The sequence below is a fragment of the Centrocercus urophasianus genome, unplaced genomic scaffold, assembly GCF_019232065.1.
Source record: "Centrocercus urophasianus isolate 14NV4802_14NV808 unplaced genomic scaffold, USGS_Curo_1.0 seq_10, whole genome shotgun sequence".
NCBI classification, from domain to species: Eukaryota; Metazoa; Chordata; class Aves; order Galliformes; family Phasianidae; genus Centrocercus; species Centrocercus urophasianus.
In genome coordinates, this window is record NW_024884142.1 from 66,853,182 (window position 1) to 66,868,101 (window position 14,920).

At 37.3% G+C, this 14,920-nt stretch overlaps 1 protein-coding gene across 1 annotated transcript in view; it reads left to right on the plus strand.

The window, feature by feature from the left end:
• The window catches only part of RYR2 (ryanodine receptor 2), a 340,802-nt gene that overhangs the window by 102,069 nt on the left and 223,813 nt on the right, over positions 1–14,920 (plus strand). Inside the window, exon 4 of the mRNA XM_042817920.1 lies at positions 1,797–1,901. Coding sequence (XP_042673854.1) covers positions 1,797–1,901 — 105 coding nt within the window. The remainder of the gene's footprint in view (positions 1–1,796; positions 1,902–14,920) is intronic.

Here is a 14,920-nt window from a genome sequence, read left to right on the forward strand (position 1 = left end):
TTATGTATATAGTATTATGTATATAGTATTATGTATATAGTATTATGATATCTGAGTAACCACTAAAAAAAATTAAAAAAAAAAATAAAAATGGGAACAAGAACACTTAAAGGTAAACTGGGAGCTGATCCAGGCTTCTTCAAACTGCACAATTTGAATAAATGTGCATGCTTACAACTTCATCAGTACAAAGCATCCAGTACCTGAAATTCTGTGATTCTGTGTAAAATGAAACTAAAAAAAATGCCAATGTTCAGTAAAAAAATATTCCTATACTAAAATATGCAACTAACATGGAATGAAAAGACAAAGCACATTGAAAGTTTCTGGAAGCAAGAAAATGTGGGTAGGAGTTGCATTTTTGTCTATTAACACATGAAAAGATAAGATCCTCACATACAGTCTAATTTTTTCCTTTGTTATCTTGTAACTTAGACATTCCTATTACAGGCCTGTTAGAATTTTAATAGCAATTTCTCTGATTGTCTGGATGATTAGCTTTTGAGAAGCTTTTTTTTTTTCCTTTTTTTTTCCAATCACATCAAATATGTGTTTTTTACAAGACTCTTGTTTTAGCCCACGTGCAATAGAATATGGAGAAGCATACAGTCCTGAAAGGCTGTGAAGGTAGTGGCTTAGCCTTGACATTCACTGACTTAGGCTTTTGCTGCAGAAAATTCATTTTGACCTGGAAACCATGACAAGGATGAAATTATGTACTACTAGTAGCCTTACGACTCAATATTGTCTCCTTCACAATCCAATCCCTTTAGTGGCTGAGAAAAAATATGAGACCAAGAAAGGAAAGTTAAAATGAGGAAAATAATTAAGAAATTTTCAATGAATAATAATTAGCATTGTGAGGAAGATTTCTTCCAAGTTCAGCAAACATCTGAATTGAATCTGAATTGAAAGGGGTTGCGGATGTGCACAGTGATGTTCATTTACTAGTGGTTGAATTTTCAATATTGTCCTTGTTATTTTGTCCTTAATTTCTTCTGTTGTCTATGTTGTAATTTGCATTCAATACTGTCTGCCTTCTAAAAGCTTTCTAAAGATAGAAAGCTGGCTCTTATCTTTACTTCCATTATACAATAACAGTGCCTTGCTGGTGCAATCATGGAAAAAGTTGTGTTGAAATGAATCTTGGAGAGGTCCTGCCCCCTGATTAGAGCAGGTAACCTTATAAGCTGAGGAATATAAATGATTAATTATTTGACCTCTGAAGTTAGTTGCTTTTGGAATTTTCGCAGATAAGTTTTGAATGCCACTGAGGGTTGAAATTTCGTTACTTTTGGTGGCCTTTGACAGTGTTTTCTACTCTCAGGATGATTTTTTTTCTTCACCTAATATCTAATTGTAATTTTCTTTGGTAAAACTTTACTCTGCTCCTTTTCCTTTCATGAGCTTCTCCAAGAAGAGTCTGGCTCCATTTTCCCTATAAACACCCATAGACTGATCTGCAAGATTCCCATTTTCTCTCCTTTTATTCAAGCTTCCTCAACCTTTCCTCTTAGTATGGGTGCTCTATCTGGGACTGTCATGGTGGAACTCAGTGCAGCTTCCTGGTGTCTTGTATCAGGAGGACCCAAACAGGATCCAGCACCTTGGAGAGGAAGAATCGCTTCTACTTGCTCGCTGGCAAGTCTTAGCTGTTGCAGCCCAGTATGTGATGATGGCCTCAGACATGTAGCAGCTCTCTTGGGTTTGCTGAAATTAAGAGAAATTAGGAGTTTTTGAAACTGGCGTTCAGCAGACCTATCACTAATATGATATTACATTTTTGCTCCATCTAGAATGTGCCACCTGACTTGTCCATCTGCACCTTTGTGCTTGAGCAATCTCTGTCAGTACGAGCCCTGCAGGAAATGCTGGCTAACACGGAGGAGAAGGCAGAAGGGGTAAGTCTATTAAATCTTCGCTGTATTTTTCATCTTGTAAAATGCAACTTCTTTTTTGAGACTGACACAAGCTTCTAGTGTAATGTATTGCTTACATTTAAACTTCTTCCTTTGCTACAGAAATAGTCTGATTTTGTGAAGTTCTGAACATTTGCAGCTTGCGCTGGAGCTTGCCAGGATTGTACATACCTAACCTTTTCAACATGTTTCAGATCAGTCTGGAGTTACAGGAATGTTTTTATTCAGTATCCTACTTCATGAGAAATATGAAGATGGATCCCTTGTTTAGAACAGTTAAGATTTTTGATGAGTTCTAACTGTAGCAAGTTAGACTGTCAGATGGTTTTAAAATGACTTTTGGTATATGCCCAGGTTTACACCTGAAAATGTAGTGTTAGTGAGTCTCAGTGGAAACTGACATGTTTTTGCACTCTGCGGAAAGAATAATGATAATTCTTTTTGACTAACAAATAGCAGTTTACAAATAAATCATATTAGTATTACTTTTTGTTCTCTCTTGTATAATTCATTTGATTTACTATGATGTAGTTTAGTGTTCCTCATACAGTATGAATGCTATGCTCCAATCCAGATCCTTCAAACAGTAAGTGGGAAAGAGTGACATGGGAGTTTTGGCTGTAGGCACAAGAGTTAATCTCTTTCACACAAGAAAGCTGACAGGAGAGAAGCTTGCCCCTGGTTGCTAGGAATGCCTTGAGAAACAAACTTTAAACTAATATACAATAGTTAGTCCCATAAAATGCTACGCACTAAGACTGAAAAAAGTTATTTGGAAAAGGAAATCTATGAACATTATCTCATGGATGATCCAAAATGTGTACTGTCCTTGGGAATTTGTTCTCCAAAAAAAGATTGACTTCGTCAACGGAAGAATGAGAAGCACATTTAAAGAAGAGGTGGTCCCAGAGTATGCAGATCTGTCTTTCTTTATGCAGTTGGAAATGGCAGTTGTACTGAAAAGTAGTGATATGTGATTACTGGTCTTCTGAGACGCACACAGGAAAGATTAAGCTAAGTCTCTGCATGTGTTTGGTTATTACCTTTTTACGGAGTGGTTTACTGTACTCTCAACACCTATTAAATCCCAATACTAGCAGAAGGTACAGAGCTACAGCTATACCAACGCAGATAGCTGATGTTCACTGAATAATGAATAGGTTTCTACAGCAGATTTTGCCTAGCTTCTGAACAAATACATTAGCAATCTGCCTGCGTGTCCTTTGCATACTGATGTATTGGTATTAGAGGAGAATAACCTCATAAAGCATGGCCTGTATACTGTCAAGGTCAAATAATTGTCAGTGCAGTTATTTATCTTTCTAGTAAGTCTCTGGAAGCCAGAAATAATGGTAATACTGGAATTACTGAATGTAAGTTTTCTGATAAATTAACAGAACTGACATTTGATGTGTGCTTTCTATCAAAAATATATAAATATGAATTGATATTTTTCACAGGGTAGATACTTATGTAGGCAGATTCATACCTGATTTAGCATCTGATGACTGATATGGTTACTTTAAGTATTGTGAGAAGTAATATGTGCATATATCTGAAGCTCTGTATCTTTTTGGTGCAGTGTCGATTCTTATTTAGACCAACACTATTTTCTATCACTTAGGAGAAAAAAATATAGCAGCTCCTTGAAGAATTGTTACTGTAATCTGAATTCACTATGAGTTCAGTTTTCTAGTGAAGAGAATTATGCAAAGGGAGGTATTTTCAGTCCTCTGTTACTTTTCTTTACAATAGAAATCAGTCAGGCTGATGTGTTTGAAAATCATCTTTCCGCCTTTTTGGGGAGGGGGGAGTGTTTCTATGTTTATTACACATTATATGTGCTCCGTCCTAGAAGGTGCTACAATCTAGGTATTATTATTTTTTTGTTATTTTGACTTAGCTTTTGAGGACAACTTTTCATTACTAGGAAAGTAGGTGAAATGTGAAAATGGAAATCCATAGGTTTTACAGAGCTTTAAAGACTGGAAAATCTCCAGGCCATTTGTTCTCAGCATGACCGTTAGATTTTAGTTAGTCCTCTCATGAGCCCAGTTATTTTTTTTTTCTTTGAAGCAAAATGGGTAGGAGAGGCTGGAGAGCAGCCCTTTGGGAAGAAATCTAAGGGTTGTGGCTGGTAGCAAGTTCAACATGGGCCAGCAGTATGCCCTGGCAGTCAAAAGTGCCAAATGTACCCCCCCCCAGTGCACCATACCTACCCTGCCACTGAATGAGGGAAGGAGTTGTTCTGCTCTGCTTTGCTTTGTGTGGCATCGCTTCCCAACTGAGTGCAGATTTGGGTGTCGCAACATGAGGACATAAAACTGACAGAGAGAGTCTAAAATTCCAACCCACTTGCCATGGGTAGGGCTGCCACCCACCAGCTCAGGGTGCCCAAGGCTCCATCCAACCTGCTGTTAAATGCTTCCAGGGATGAGGCATCCACAGCTTCTTTGGATAAAATGTTCTAGTGCTTAACCACCCTCTGAGTAAAGACTTTATTCTTAACATCTACCTTAAATTTTCCCCAATTTTGGTTTAAAACCATCCACCCTTGTCCTATCACTATCTGTCCACGTAAAAATATTCTCCTGTTCCTGCTTATAAGCTCCCTTCAAGTACTGGAAGGGCACAATGAAGCTAAACATTCCCAGCTTCATAAGAGTTGCTCCAGCCTTACAGCGCTGTGGCCGTTTTTCAGATAGAAATACCAAATTTTGCAAAATTCTCCTTCAAGCTACAAGTTTGTATTGTGACCAGTGCAGAACTTCAGAAGAAAAAGGTATCTGGACATATTTGACGTGGGATAAGAGCAGGTGTTTTCTTAGCCTCGGTTGCTTCAAGAAATGTTTTATACTTAGTTGTCTAAAACTTTTTCAAATCATCCTCAAGCAAAGGTATTACATGACTGATAATCATTTTAAAAAATTTAGAGAGGTATGCAATTTAAAATAAAGGAAATGTAAGATAGGTAGCCTTCATAAATGCTAATTGTAGTAATTCTTGATGAACTATTTTTCAAGTGTATTTTATTTTATAAACATCACCAGAAATGTTTTTCTTGAAGGGTAAATGAGGATTCAGAACACTGCTGCTGTCTGTACTTGCCTAAGTGACTAGCTTGAACTTTCATTCTATTCAGTGTGTTTATTATTTGAAACAGATCAAGGAAGTTTTGGAAATTATCTGAGTAAATACAGGAAATTAGATTAGCTGGGTATTTAAAGGATATTTTTCTTTAAGTGAACAATCAGAAATTCTTGCATATTTTATTTTGTCTAGAACAGAAACATGCCTTTTTTTGAAAATGCCTAAAAACTTAAAAGCTTTTGATTTGTAAAGCTATATTCGCTTTGGTGTTTTCTGAAATATGTCCAACAGTTTTATGATATAAACAATACGCTATTCATTTGCCATGGTATATCTTTTACATTCCTGCATGATAGTTCTTGTAATTTAGGGCAGTGAAATGTGAAGTATCTGGGTTGTATGCTAAATGCCAACAGCTAGTGAATACACTTTATGTATCTGACATATATAAATACACATGGTATGTGATTTAAGAGGTGTTATATTACACGTTTTCACTGAAGTGATAGGGAAGTCATGGTATATTTGGTCATTTACAGAAGCTCTGAGTCTTTCTGTCAGCTCTCTTTTCACTATGATCTACCAAAAGACCAACAGGTGCCAAGTCATCTTAATTTTCTTGTACTATCCAGACAAAGCAATAGCAGGAGCACGAAGAGTAGGAGAAACCCATCTGGATGAGAGCTTCATGAACTCCTACTTACTGCTCTGGGCTGTGTCCTGCCAGTGTGAAGCATGCACATGGTCTTTTCTTGCTTAGCCATATATAGAAGAGCATGAGAATGTTATGGTTTTTTTTTTTTTTTTTTTTTTTTTTTTAATCTTTTTTCTTTTTTTTCAATTTTAGCATCAAAATTCATCTGCTAATGGGCAAGCTTCATGCCAAATAAGCTGCTTACTAGTAACAATCACAGATATTTTGGAATGTTGTACTTCTGCGTGGGAATGGTATTTTAATGACTCTGTCAGGAGAGATGTCCCAGATTTGCTTACCTTATATTGAGCCAGATTTTTTTTCTCTGGTGTTTCTATGCCCAACTGCATCAAACAACAGCTTTTTGTAGATTGCTAGGAAGAGCATACTGCTGAAATAGGGATCTCTTTGCATGTCATTTGTAGCAAGGATGTGAATGTATAAGTAATTTCTCTTTTATGAGTGATACCATACACTATGTACAAGAGCTAGAGTGCAAGTAATGTCTCCTATTGTGTTATGGTGGCCTGTGATGTCAGAGGCAGATGTTGGTGGTATGGCAGTAGAGATTGAAACTTCCTACCAATATTCCATTATATTTTGCTGCCACGTGACAGATGGCAGCAGAGAGGCAGTCTGACAAAATGACATCTGACATTCAAGCATGAAGCAAAGGTGTGGAAATTCCCCCATGCAGAAAAACAATGGCACCCACTGATATTCACTAGTACATGCTGAACATTTGTGAAGACCAAAGAGCGGATGTGAGCTCACTGAGATGGTGGGTGGGGCATTTCAGCAGTGATGACAGCAGATTTTGTAAGGTTCTTGTTCATTACTGGTGAAAATACATTGCTGGTGGTGGTGACTATGTTGAGAAATAGTGTTTTGGAACTGAGAATTAGCCCTCTCAACTAGTGTTACTGTATTTGTATCTGTTGTAGTATCCACAGTAATAAATAAGAGGCGTTACTGTTGCAGTGACCCCTGTGTTAGAGTAAGCCAGGATTCTGTATAGATTTGTAGCATGTTTATATTGAGATGATTTTAAGCAGGAAATTCCCCTGTATTTGTTTTTGACCTTTGTTACATACAAGAAGTTGACTATCATTTCTGATACTCATTGATTTTCTTTAATGACAGTGTTGTTCATATTTATTCAAAATAAAAGGTAGTGTTAAATCGTCTCTTACTTTACTACAGATTGATCTTAGTTGCCATTCTGACTTCTGAATTCTTCTAAGTGTTTTTGGTTCATTTCTTTTTGCGTGTTTACCCTTAGTATTTGCATAGCAGCTGTACTTAGTAACTTTATGCTGTCGAGATTTCCTATGCTTTGCAGCTCTGTACCAGACATTACCTGCTTGGTAATGAAGAGGTAAAGCACTCTCTGTGCTGGTGCTAATTCCTGAGGAATATTCCTACATGATTTGGGGAAGAGTATTAGAAAAGTGAATATATCTTATTTCACTTTTTCTGCCTGAGTGAAGAAATATAAGTGCTTTTAATGAGTGTTACATGATGACTTTGTACCAGAGGAATGTGCTGCAGTTTGACATTTTACTCTTTGCCTGATAGATTTCACTGCAGTGATTTTCATGGAGATTGTAGTACAGAAATGTAAGCGGACTTTTGTTTGCAGCTTTTGACTGGTCCGGAAAACTTCCTGATGATAATTACCAGTCCTGAAGTCAGAAGGGTGATGTACAGAGCAATCTTATTAGAACATTTTAACAGTGTTGCAATGGGTTTGATGAACAGGAAGAAAATTGCAGCCAATTCAGTTCTGCCATGGAGGTAGAATGGGAAAGCTCTATGGTTAGTCACTTGGGCAGTGGTATGAAGATGACCCCCCAACCTTTCCCAGAAACTGCAGTTTTACACAGCTTCAAGGTAGCTGAGGCACAGAAACTGAAGCAAGAATTGCTTTAGGTTCCAAGTGTGCCTAGGAAAGAAATTGAGAATATCTGTACTAAAAGCACTTAGGTGAAATCAAATGGTTTGCATGCATCTGCCATTTTGATGTAGTGAGCTGCCACGAAGACTGCTGAGAAATATTGGCAGAGAGATTAGTAGGGGTAGCTCAAGGTGTGCAGTGAGTCTCTCAGTGTGGGTAAGAAAATAAGTGCATTTTCTGCTTCTCTGATTTTTACCAGTCAGTTCCCTTAGGTATTATACCCTTGCCATCTATAATCTCTAGCTAGTTAATATAAATGATTGCAGCATACTGATGCCAGTCAGTAAAGATTCCCTTTGAAGTCTGGGAGTAGGTGGGTTTCTTTTTTTTCATTTGTTTTGTTTTTAATACAAATTTTAAGCACAAAGAAATTGTAAATAGAGAGGTTAATTTTTTCGTATAGAATCACGCCAGTTGTTGCAGCAGTATTCTACTGAATTGCATTTTGAGAGAATAAAAGATAAACTCTCTCAATTCCTCCTATTTTGTTGCTGTTTCAGAGTGCTGAAGATTATTTTGCTACACAATCCTATGTACAGTTGAAGTTAGTTTATTAAAGCTACTGAATAATTCTCTAAATAAGTCAACACAGTAGGTCAGTCTAGCTATGAAATTACTGCCCAGCATGTGAATTCTAATTGATCATTTTATTATTCCTGGTTTTGTGTGTTTGTACCTCAGGACTAACTTGTCCAGGTGCAGAGGTCTCAGACATTTGCATGCACTTGATGGAAGTTATACACAGAATGTGAAATAGTGTTAGGATCAAGTCCCAGACATCTTAAACTCGACTCTCAGATTTGTGTATATTTCCATTTTAATAAATCTGTGCTTTGGAGTCTTCAGTGTATTGATATTTCATTCAGTGTATTGATATATTTCATATATCAATATAAATGCTGATATTGATATATTGTAGAAGTTGAATGAATATTTGTGAGATTAGTATAATAATAATGTACTTATGTATAGTAATTACTAATAGTAGTGTAGTGTTACATGGGCTGGGAGTGTGGAAAATGTTAATGGTGTCTGCAGTGCTGTGTGACAAGAAAGTAGTCTGCTATCAGGCAACTCCATAGGATTTCAGAGCAACTGCATCTGGAAGATTACACAGGGGATTAATTTCTTCTCTTGAAATGTGTTCAGTGTGCTGATCCTCCAGGAGATACCATACCAATACCTTCTATGTTGATTAGTAGATTTTCTTAATGTAGCTTTGTTTCTAACTCTCTCTGCAGAGTTCTACACCTCGGGGTACTTTTAGTGATAATGATACTATACAGGCATCATTGGCTTACATATTGTTCGATTTTGAATGCGTATAGTCCTCTCCAAAGGGGGTCGTATTTGAATGTCAGCTGCATGTGAACCATCTGAAAGAATGGTGGAGCTAAGTCTGTGAGTCTGAATAGTACTGGACAGATAGAATTGTTCATGTTGGAAAGGACCTTTTAAAGGTCATTTAGTCCAACTCCCATGTAATGAATAGGGACAGCTACAGCTAGCCTAGGTTGCCCAGAGCCCTGTCCAGCCTGACCTTGAATGTCTCCAAGAATAGGATATCCATCACCTCTCTGGGCAACCTGTTCCTGCACCTTGCCACCCTTATTGTATAAAACTTCTTCCTCATATCCAGTCTGAATCTCTAATCTTTTAATCTGAAGTGATTTCTTCTTGTTTTCTGACAGGGTGAAGAGTCTGTCCCCTTCTTTCTTATAATCCCCTTTATAATCCTAAATATAGAATAGGAAGTGTCAAATTTTTGGAAGAAGTAGGGATCATTCCATATCACTTGTGTGTATTGTCAGGTTTGGTGATAAACCTGTGTGGTTTCCTGGACAGTTACCACTGAACAGTTCTAGATATGCTCTGTAGTAATGAGGATACACGTGTGTATGTCTGCAGCTCCCAATGACAAAAAGAAGTTTGTATCCATGGTGGCTATGTCACTAGATGAATCTTTAACGTATCAGCTAAAGTGTCAGGTACAGTGAAAGAGAATGTTAATTCACACCTAAACATTTTTTCTATGAAAAGATGACATGATGCCCAGCCATTCCTTAATGACTAGGTGGTGTTGTTTTGCTGAAAAGATTTGTTTTCGGTTTTTGGCAGGTAGCAGTGCTGGTGAGCCATCAAATAGTTTTCTTTCAGTAGCAATGTTAAAGCTACTGTTACTGTTAAAGCTACCAAAAGGCTCCCAAGCAGGTGTGCCAGTGCCCTTTCTGAGCTCTGTCTACTTATTTGTCAATCAGTTTTCAAAGTGAAATTTAAATCTCTGCTTTTAGAAAGAACTATCAATACGATAAGTAAGAAGGGGCATTATATCCCTTCATTCATTGTTTTTGTAAAGCATTTGATCTTCAGTCATAGTTTCTTTATTTATTATTTTTTAAAATTTTATTTTGAACCAGTTTCAGAGCTTTTAAGGGTTGTCCTCTCTTTTCCAAGCTCTTTCCTTTTTTCCATTTTTTGTTGATTGGATAATACACTGGCCTTTGGTCCGTCATATAATTGTCTCTCCATGAATAAATATAGGTAACTTTTTTGTTTTCCTCTTCTATGTGGTGGTAGTGCAAGTGCTCTCCTTACTATTCTTTATGGAAACAGATTATGAACTAGACAGAACGGAGAAACTTAAAACCACCCCCACTGCTCTTTTTAGGCTTCTAAATGCTTGACTTCAGTTGGGGCTGAATGTTACCATCTCCTTCCAATCTAATTAAGTTAGGTTTTGAAGCCCTACGCAATTGTACTTGTACTTCTTGCATTTAATACTTTCTCCGTGTGATACTTGTGGTGCTATGGAATATGTCTACAATTATGGCAGTACTTGCAGCTCCTTGTCCTGAAGCAGTCTTTCGTAGCTGCTAGTTCGTAGATAAACATACAGAGATCTCTTAGTGCTCTTGGAAGAAAATCGTTCCTAAAAATACTGCAATGAGTCACAAAAGGTAAGTGTACATACAGGGCAGAAAGAGAGAAATGTGGTTTAAAAAAAAAAAAAGAGAAATGTGTTTAAATTCGTGTAACTTGGTGTATGTGTTGATCATTTAGGAAAAAAGTTTTCAGTCAACTTGGTATTTGTATTTCTAGTAAAATTTCATTTTTATTTGTTAGCTTAAAAGCAGTTTACTGTGAATAGCTCTGCTTCAGAACTACTTAAGCATTTGTCCAAACTGTAACTGTGTCAGCAGCTGATGCATACTTTTGTTGGGAAGAGTTTCAGATGAGGTGAATATTATAGCCCTACATTCGTTACATAAAGTCTTGATATTGCAGTCTTTTGTACTGTTTGAACATAGAGAAACAAGAAATATAGGAAACACACTTGGAAACACACTTCCTTCAGTAAGGGCACCGAGAGATGAAGGCCTGCCTATTTAATTCATTCTCAGTCAGAAGTATGCTGGCATGGACTGAGAGGAGAAAGAGTGCATATGGTAGATTACTAAAATATATCTTTTGAAATCCCAGTGATTACTACTACTATTTTTTCCCCTAGTGAAATCCTAATCACTTCATATGTGGTTTAAGGATTTTTTGGCTTAATGTAAAACAGTAGGCAAAATAATACCTCAATATAGGTATCTCTTTGGGATATTGAATAGCTGAAGTGAGGGATTAATGGAATAAACTGATCTGATACTCTTCATGGTAAAAAGCTGATAATTTCTCCAGTCTTACAGTGCAGCACAAAAATTGACCTTCTGTGAGAAAACATTTAGGGATTCATTTTTGACATTTGTTCTTTTCTTCCCGCTTCCTCCTCTTAGATTCTTTTGCTCAGAAAGTCTTTCAGCACAGACAACTTTGCAAACATCCTGAGGATTTGGAGGCTACAAATACAGCCATTGTTTTGAGTAGCTGGAGAAGCATTTATTAATTTTTTTTTTTTTCATAATTATTTGCAGTATATTTAAACCAGTGTTGTATAGGTTTAACTGCTTCTCATGACAGGAACTTTCAGCCCAGCTACTTTTTAGTTAGAGCAGACTTTTTTCCTCTTCTATCAGTTTGATTTTGGTCTGTTGACTCAGTCCAGACTGTGAGCAAGATTGGGCTAATCATAGAATCAGAATAGTCTGAGTTGGAAGGGAATTGAAAGATCATCCAGTTCCAAACAACTGCCATGGGAAAGATTGCTCAGGACTCCATCTTACCTGGCCTTGACCACCTCCAGATTCAGAGAGAAATAAGAATTTTCTACTAAAAGGAGACTGGGAAAGTGGTGATTTAAGGGAGTAATATGGAGTCATGACGTTCACTCATCTCTAAATGAATACTTAAGCAAATTACTAGCTAAAAGTTTAATTTGTTTTGCAGCTTGATGTTAGCAACTTCTGTTGCCTCTATGCATACTTAATCAGGTTCTTAGTATAAGAAGTGTTGCATATTTAATTATTTGTTCTTTCCAATATAAATCTGATCCATGGATTTCAATGTATGATAATGAAAGACAATTTTCAGTTTCTTTTTCATTGGAATATTTTTTCTTATTTAAAGTTATTTTTATTTTGTTCCAAATTTCTTTTGATAAACATCATTTCCTTCATTTATTCTGTAATTTTTGATTTGCTGAGTGCTTTCCATGTCTGCCGGATTGATAGTGTTCTTTTTTTTTTTTTTTTTCCTCATTATTGCTGACAGAAACCTGAACTTTAGAGCAGGGCTGAATGATCACTGTTCAGGCTGGTTACTGACACTAGTACTGTCTGATTTTTCTTTCCTTTATTAGTAATGCTCTGGAATGTCATTGTTTTGCTCTAGATGTCACAGCATGCCTGCCTTCCCACTTTTTTTTCCTTTCAAAAATCAAATCCCTGATCCAAAATAATTATGTTAGCATACGCGAGGAAAAAAAAAAAAAGATGAAAAACTGTTTCTAGACAACATGAGAAAATAACCATAGAACAAATACATTCATTAATTGTTAGTGAAATGTTTCAGTTATACTGTACTAAAACACTGTAATTAAATGCTACGAGTTTTTCAGATTTCTGCATTCATTAAATCCATGCCAGATCTTATTAACAGAACACAAACATTTGGTTGCACGCATTACGTGCCTGTTCTATCTAAACTGCATCTGCCTTAGAAAAAAAAAAAAAAATTTACTTTGCAACCTCTAAGCCAGTACTTGACAGCTTCATTTTTCAGGAAAGTGTTGTCTGCAGATACCCATCAGTTACAGCAGAGTTCCAGGTGAATTGCATCTCGAGCTTATTAACTCCCATCTAATCATCCAGTCATGGCTCATTAATCATTTTTCCTGGTGCCTTATTTTAATAAAACCATTTTTTCTATGCTACTGACCAGCAAACTGCTGTCTGGTGTTGTGTGGTGTAGTCTTTGCTGAAGGATAAGAATACAACCCTCTTCCACAGATGTGAACACTCTTGTATGAAGGAATCATCACATACAAGTGCCTTGCATCTGTAATTCTGTATTTCTGTTTAAGAAACAGGGAAAATTTGTGTTTCCTCACAGAACTGAGTATGTTTCCTGTGCTGCAGAAAAGGACTGGATGCATTTTGGGAAGGGAGAGTAACTATGTCCGCTGGATTTTTGAGTAAGTCAGATAATCTCCAGTTGTGGAGCTCTGACTTCATTAATTACTTAGCACAAGATAACAGCACATAGCATAGCTGTTATTTTCTCAGCATGATATGGGGAGTAAGTCCATCTCTCATGAAGATGGAAAATGGTAAGCCTCCCTTTTTCTTAATAGGTATTGATAAACCAATTTCTCAAGTGCTTCCCCAAAAATGCTGAAAATCAGGAATTAAATGTGCTCCTGACAATTAAAACTCTCTGGTTCACAGAAAGCTTAGTTAATAAAGCATCTGTAATCTGAAAATAGTTTGAGATGGGCTCAAAATGTTTTAAAGTTTGCTAATGTGACTAGAGGTTTGAGTGTGCCTTCAGTAAGTTTAAGGTGACACCAAGTTGGCAGGAAGTGTCGATATGCCTGGAGGTTGGAAGGATCTGCAGAGGGATTTGGGCAATCTGGATAGCTGGACTGAGGCTGATGGGATAAAGTTCAACAAGATCAAGTGCTGGGTCCTATGTTTTGGCTACAGCAATCTCATGCAATGCTACAGGCCTGAGGCATGTGTGGAAGAAATGGACCTGGAGGTACTTAACGCTCAGCTGAACACGAGCCAGCAGTGTGCAAAGGTGGCCAAGAAGGCCAATGGCATCCTGGCTTATATCAGAAATAGAGCTGGAAGCAGAAGCAGGGGAGTGATCAACACTCTGAGTGCTGTGTTCAGTTCTGAGCTCTCCTCCAGAAGAAAGACATAGATGCCTCGGAGTGTGTCCAGAAAAGAACAGTGAAGCTGGTGAGGGGTTTGGAGCACAAGTCTTGTAAGGAGTAACTGAGAGAACTGGGATTATTTAGTCTGGAGATGGGAAGGCTCAGAAGATAGCTTATAGTGATCTACAACTCCCTGAAAGGAGGTTGTGGCGACGTAGGGATCAGCCTCTTCTGTGTGACTAGTGAATGGCCTCAAGTTGCACCAACTGAGTTTCAGGTTGGACATTGGGAAAAATTTCTTCTCTGAAACAATGGTTTGGCAGTGGAATAGGCTGCCCAGGGAGAGGTGGTGGAGGCAGTACCTCTGAAGGTGTTCAAGAAATGTTTAGGTGTTATACTGAGTGACATGGCTTAGTGGGGAAATAGTGGTAGTAGGTGAGTGTTTGGGCTGCTCTTGGAGATCTTTTCCAACACTGATTATTCTGATTCCCCATTTAGGAGGAGTCAGAAAGGAATCAGAAGTTTTGGCTCTTTAATTTTCTAGCACTGAAAGCCAGAATGCTTTCTTTTTTGATAAAATACAGATGTAGGAAGATAATAATTATCTTTTAAATGAAACTTTTAAGCAAAATACAAATAATATCTTCCTATTTCTGCAGTTAGATTATTTTTATTGTGTTAGGTTTTGTCTAAAGATGACAGATGTAATTCACTGAAATAACAAAACAGTGCAGTAGCACTATCCTTCAGAAATTCTTAGGATAAGTCTTCTCCAAGTCAGTGGTTAGTCATGAAAACAGTTGGAGCTGTTATGTCCAGCAGACAATGCCTGGATAGCCCCACCGCAAGATTTGCCCTTCTAAACTTTGAATTTGTGTAACATAAATTCCTAGTGCAAAGAAAGTAGAGGGGAAGAAAGGAGAGAAAGAAAAGATCAAATCATTTTATGTATCTGTGAGCATTTATATCAAGCAGATGAATGAATCAGCTAGAAGTAG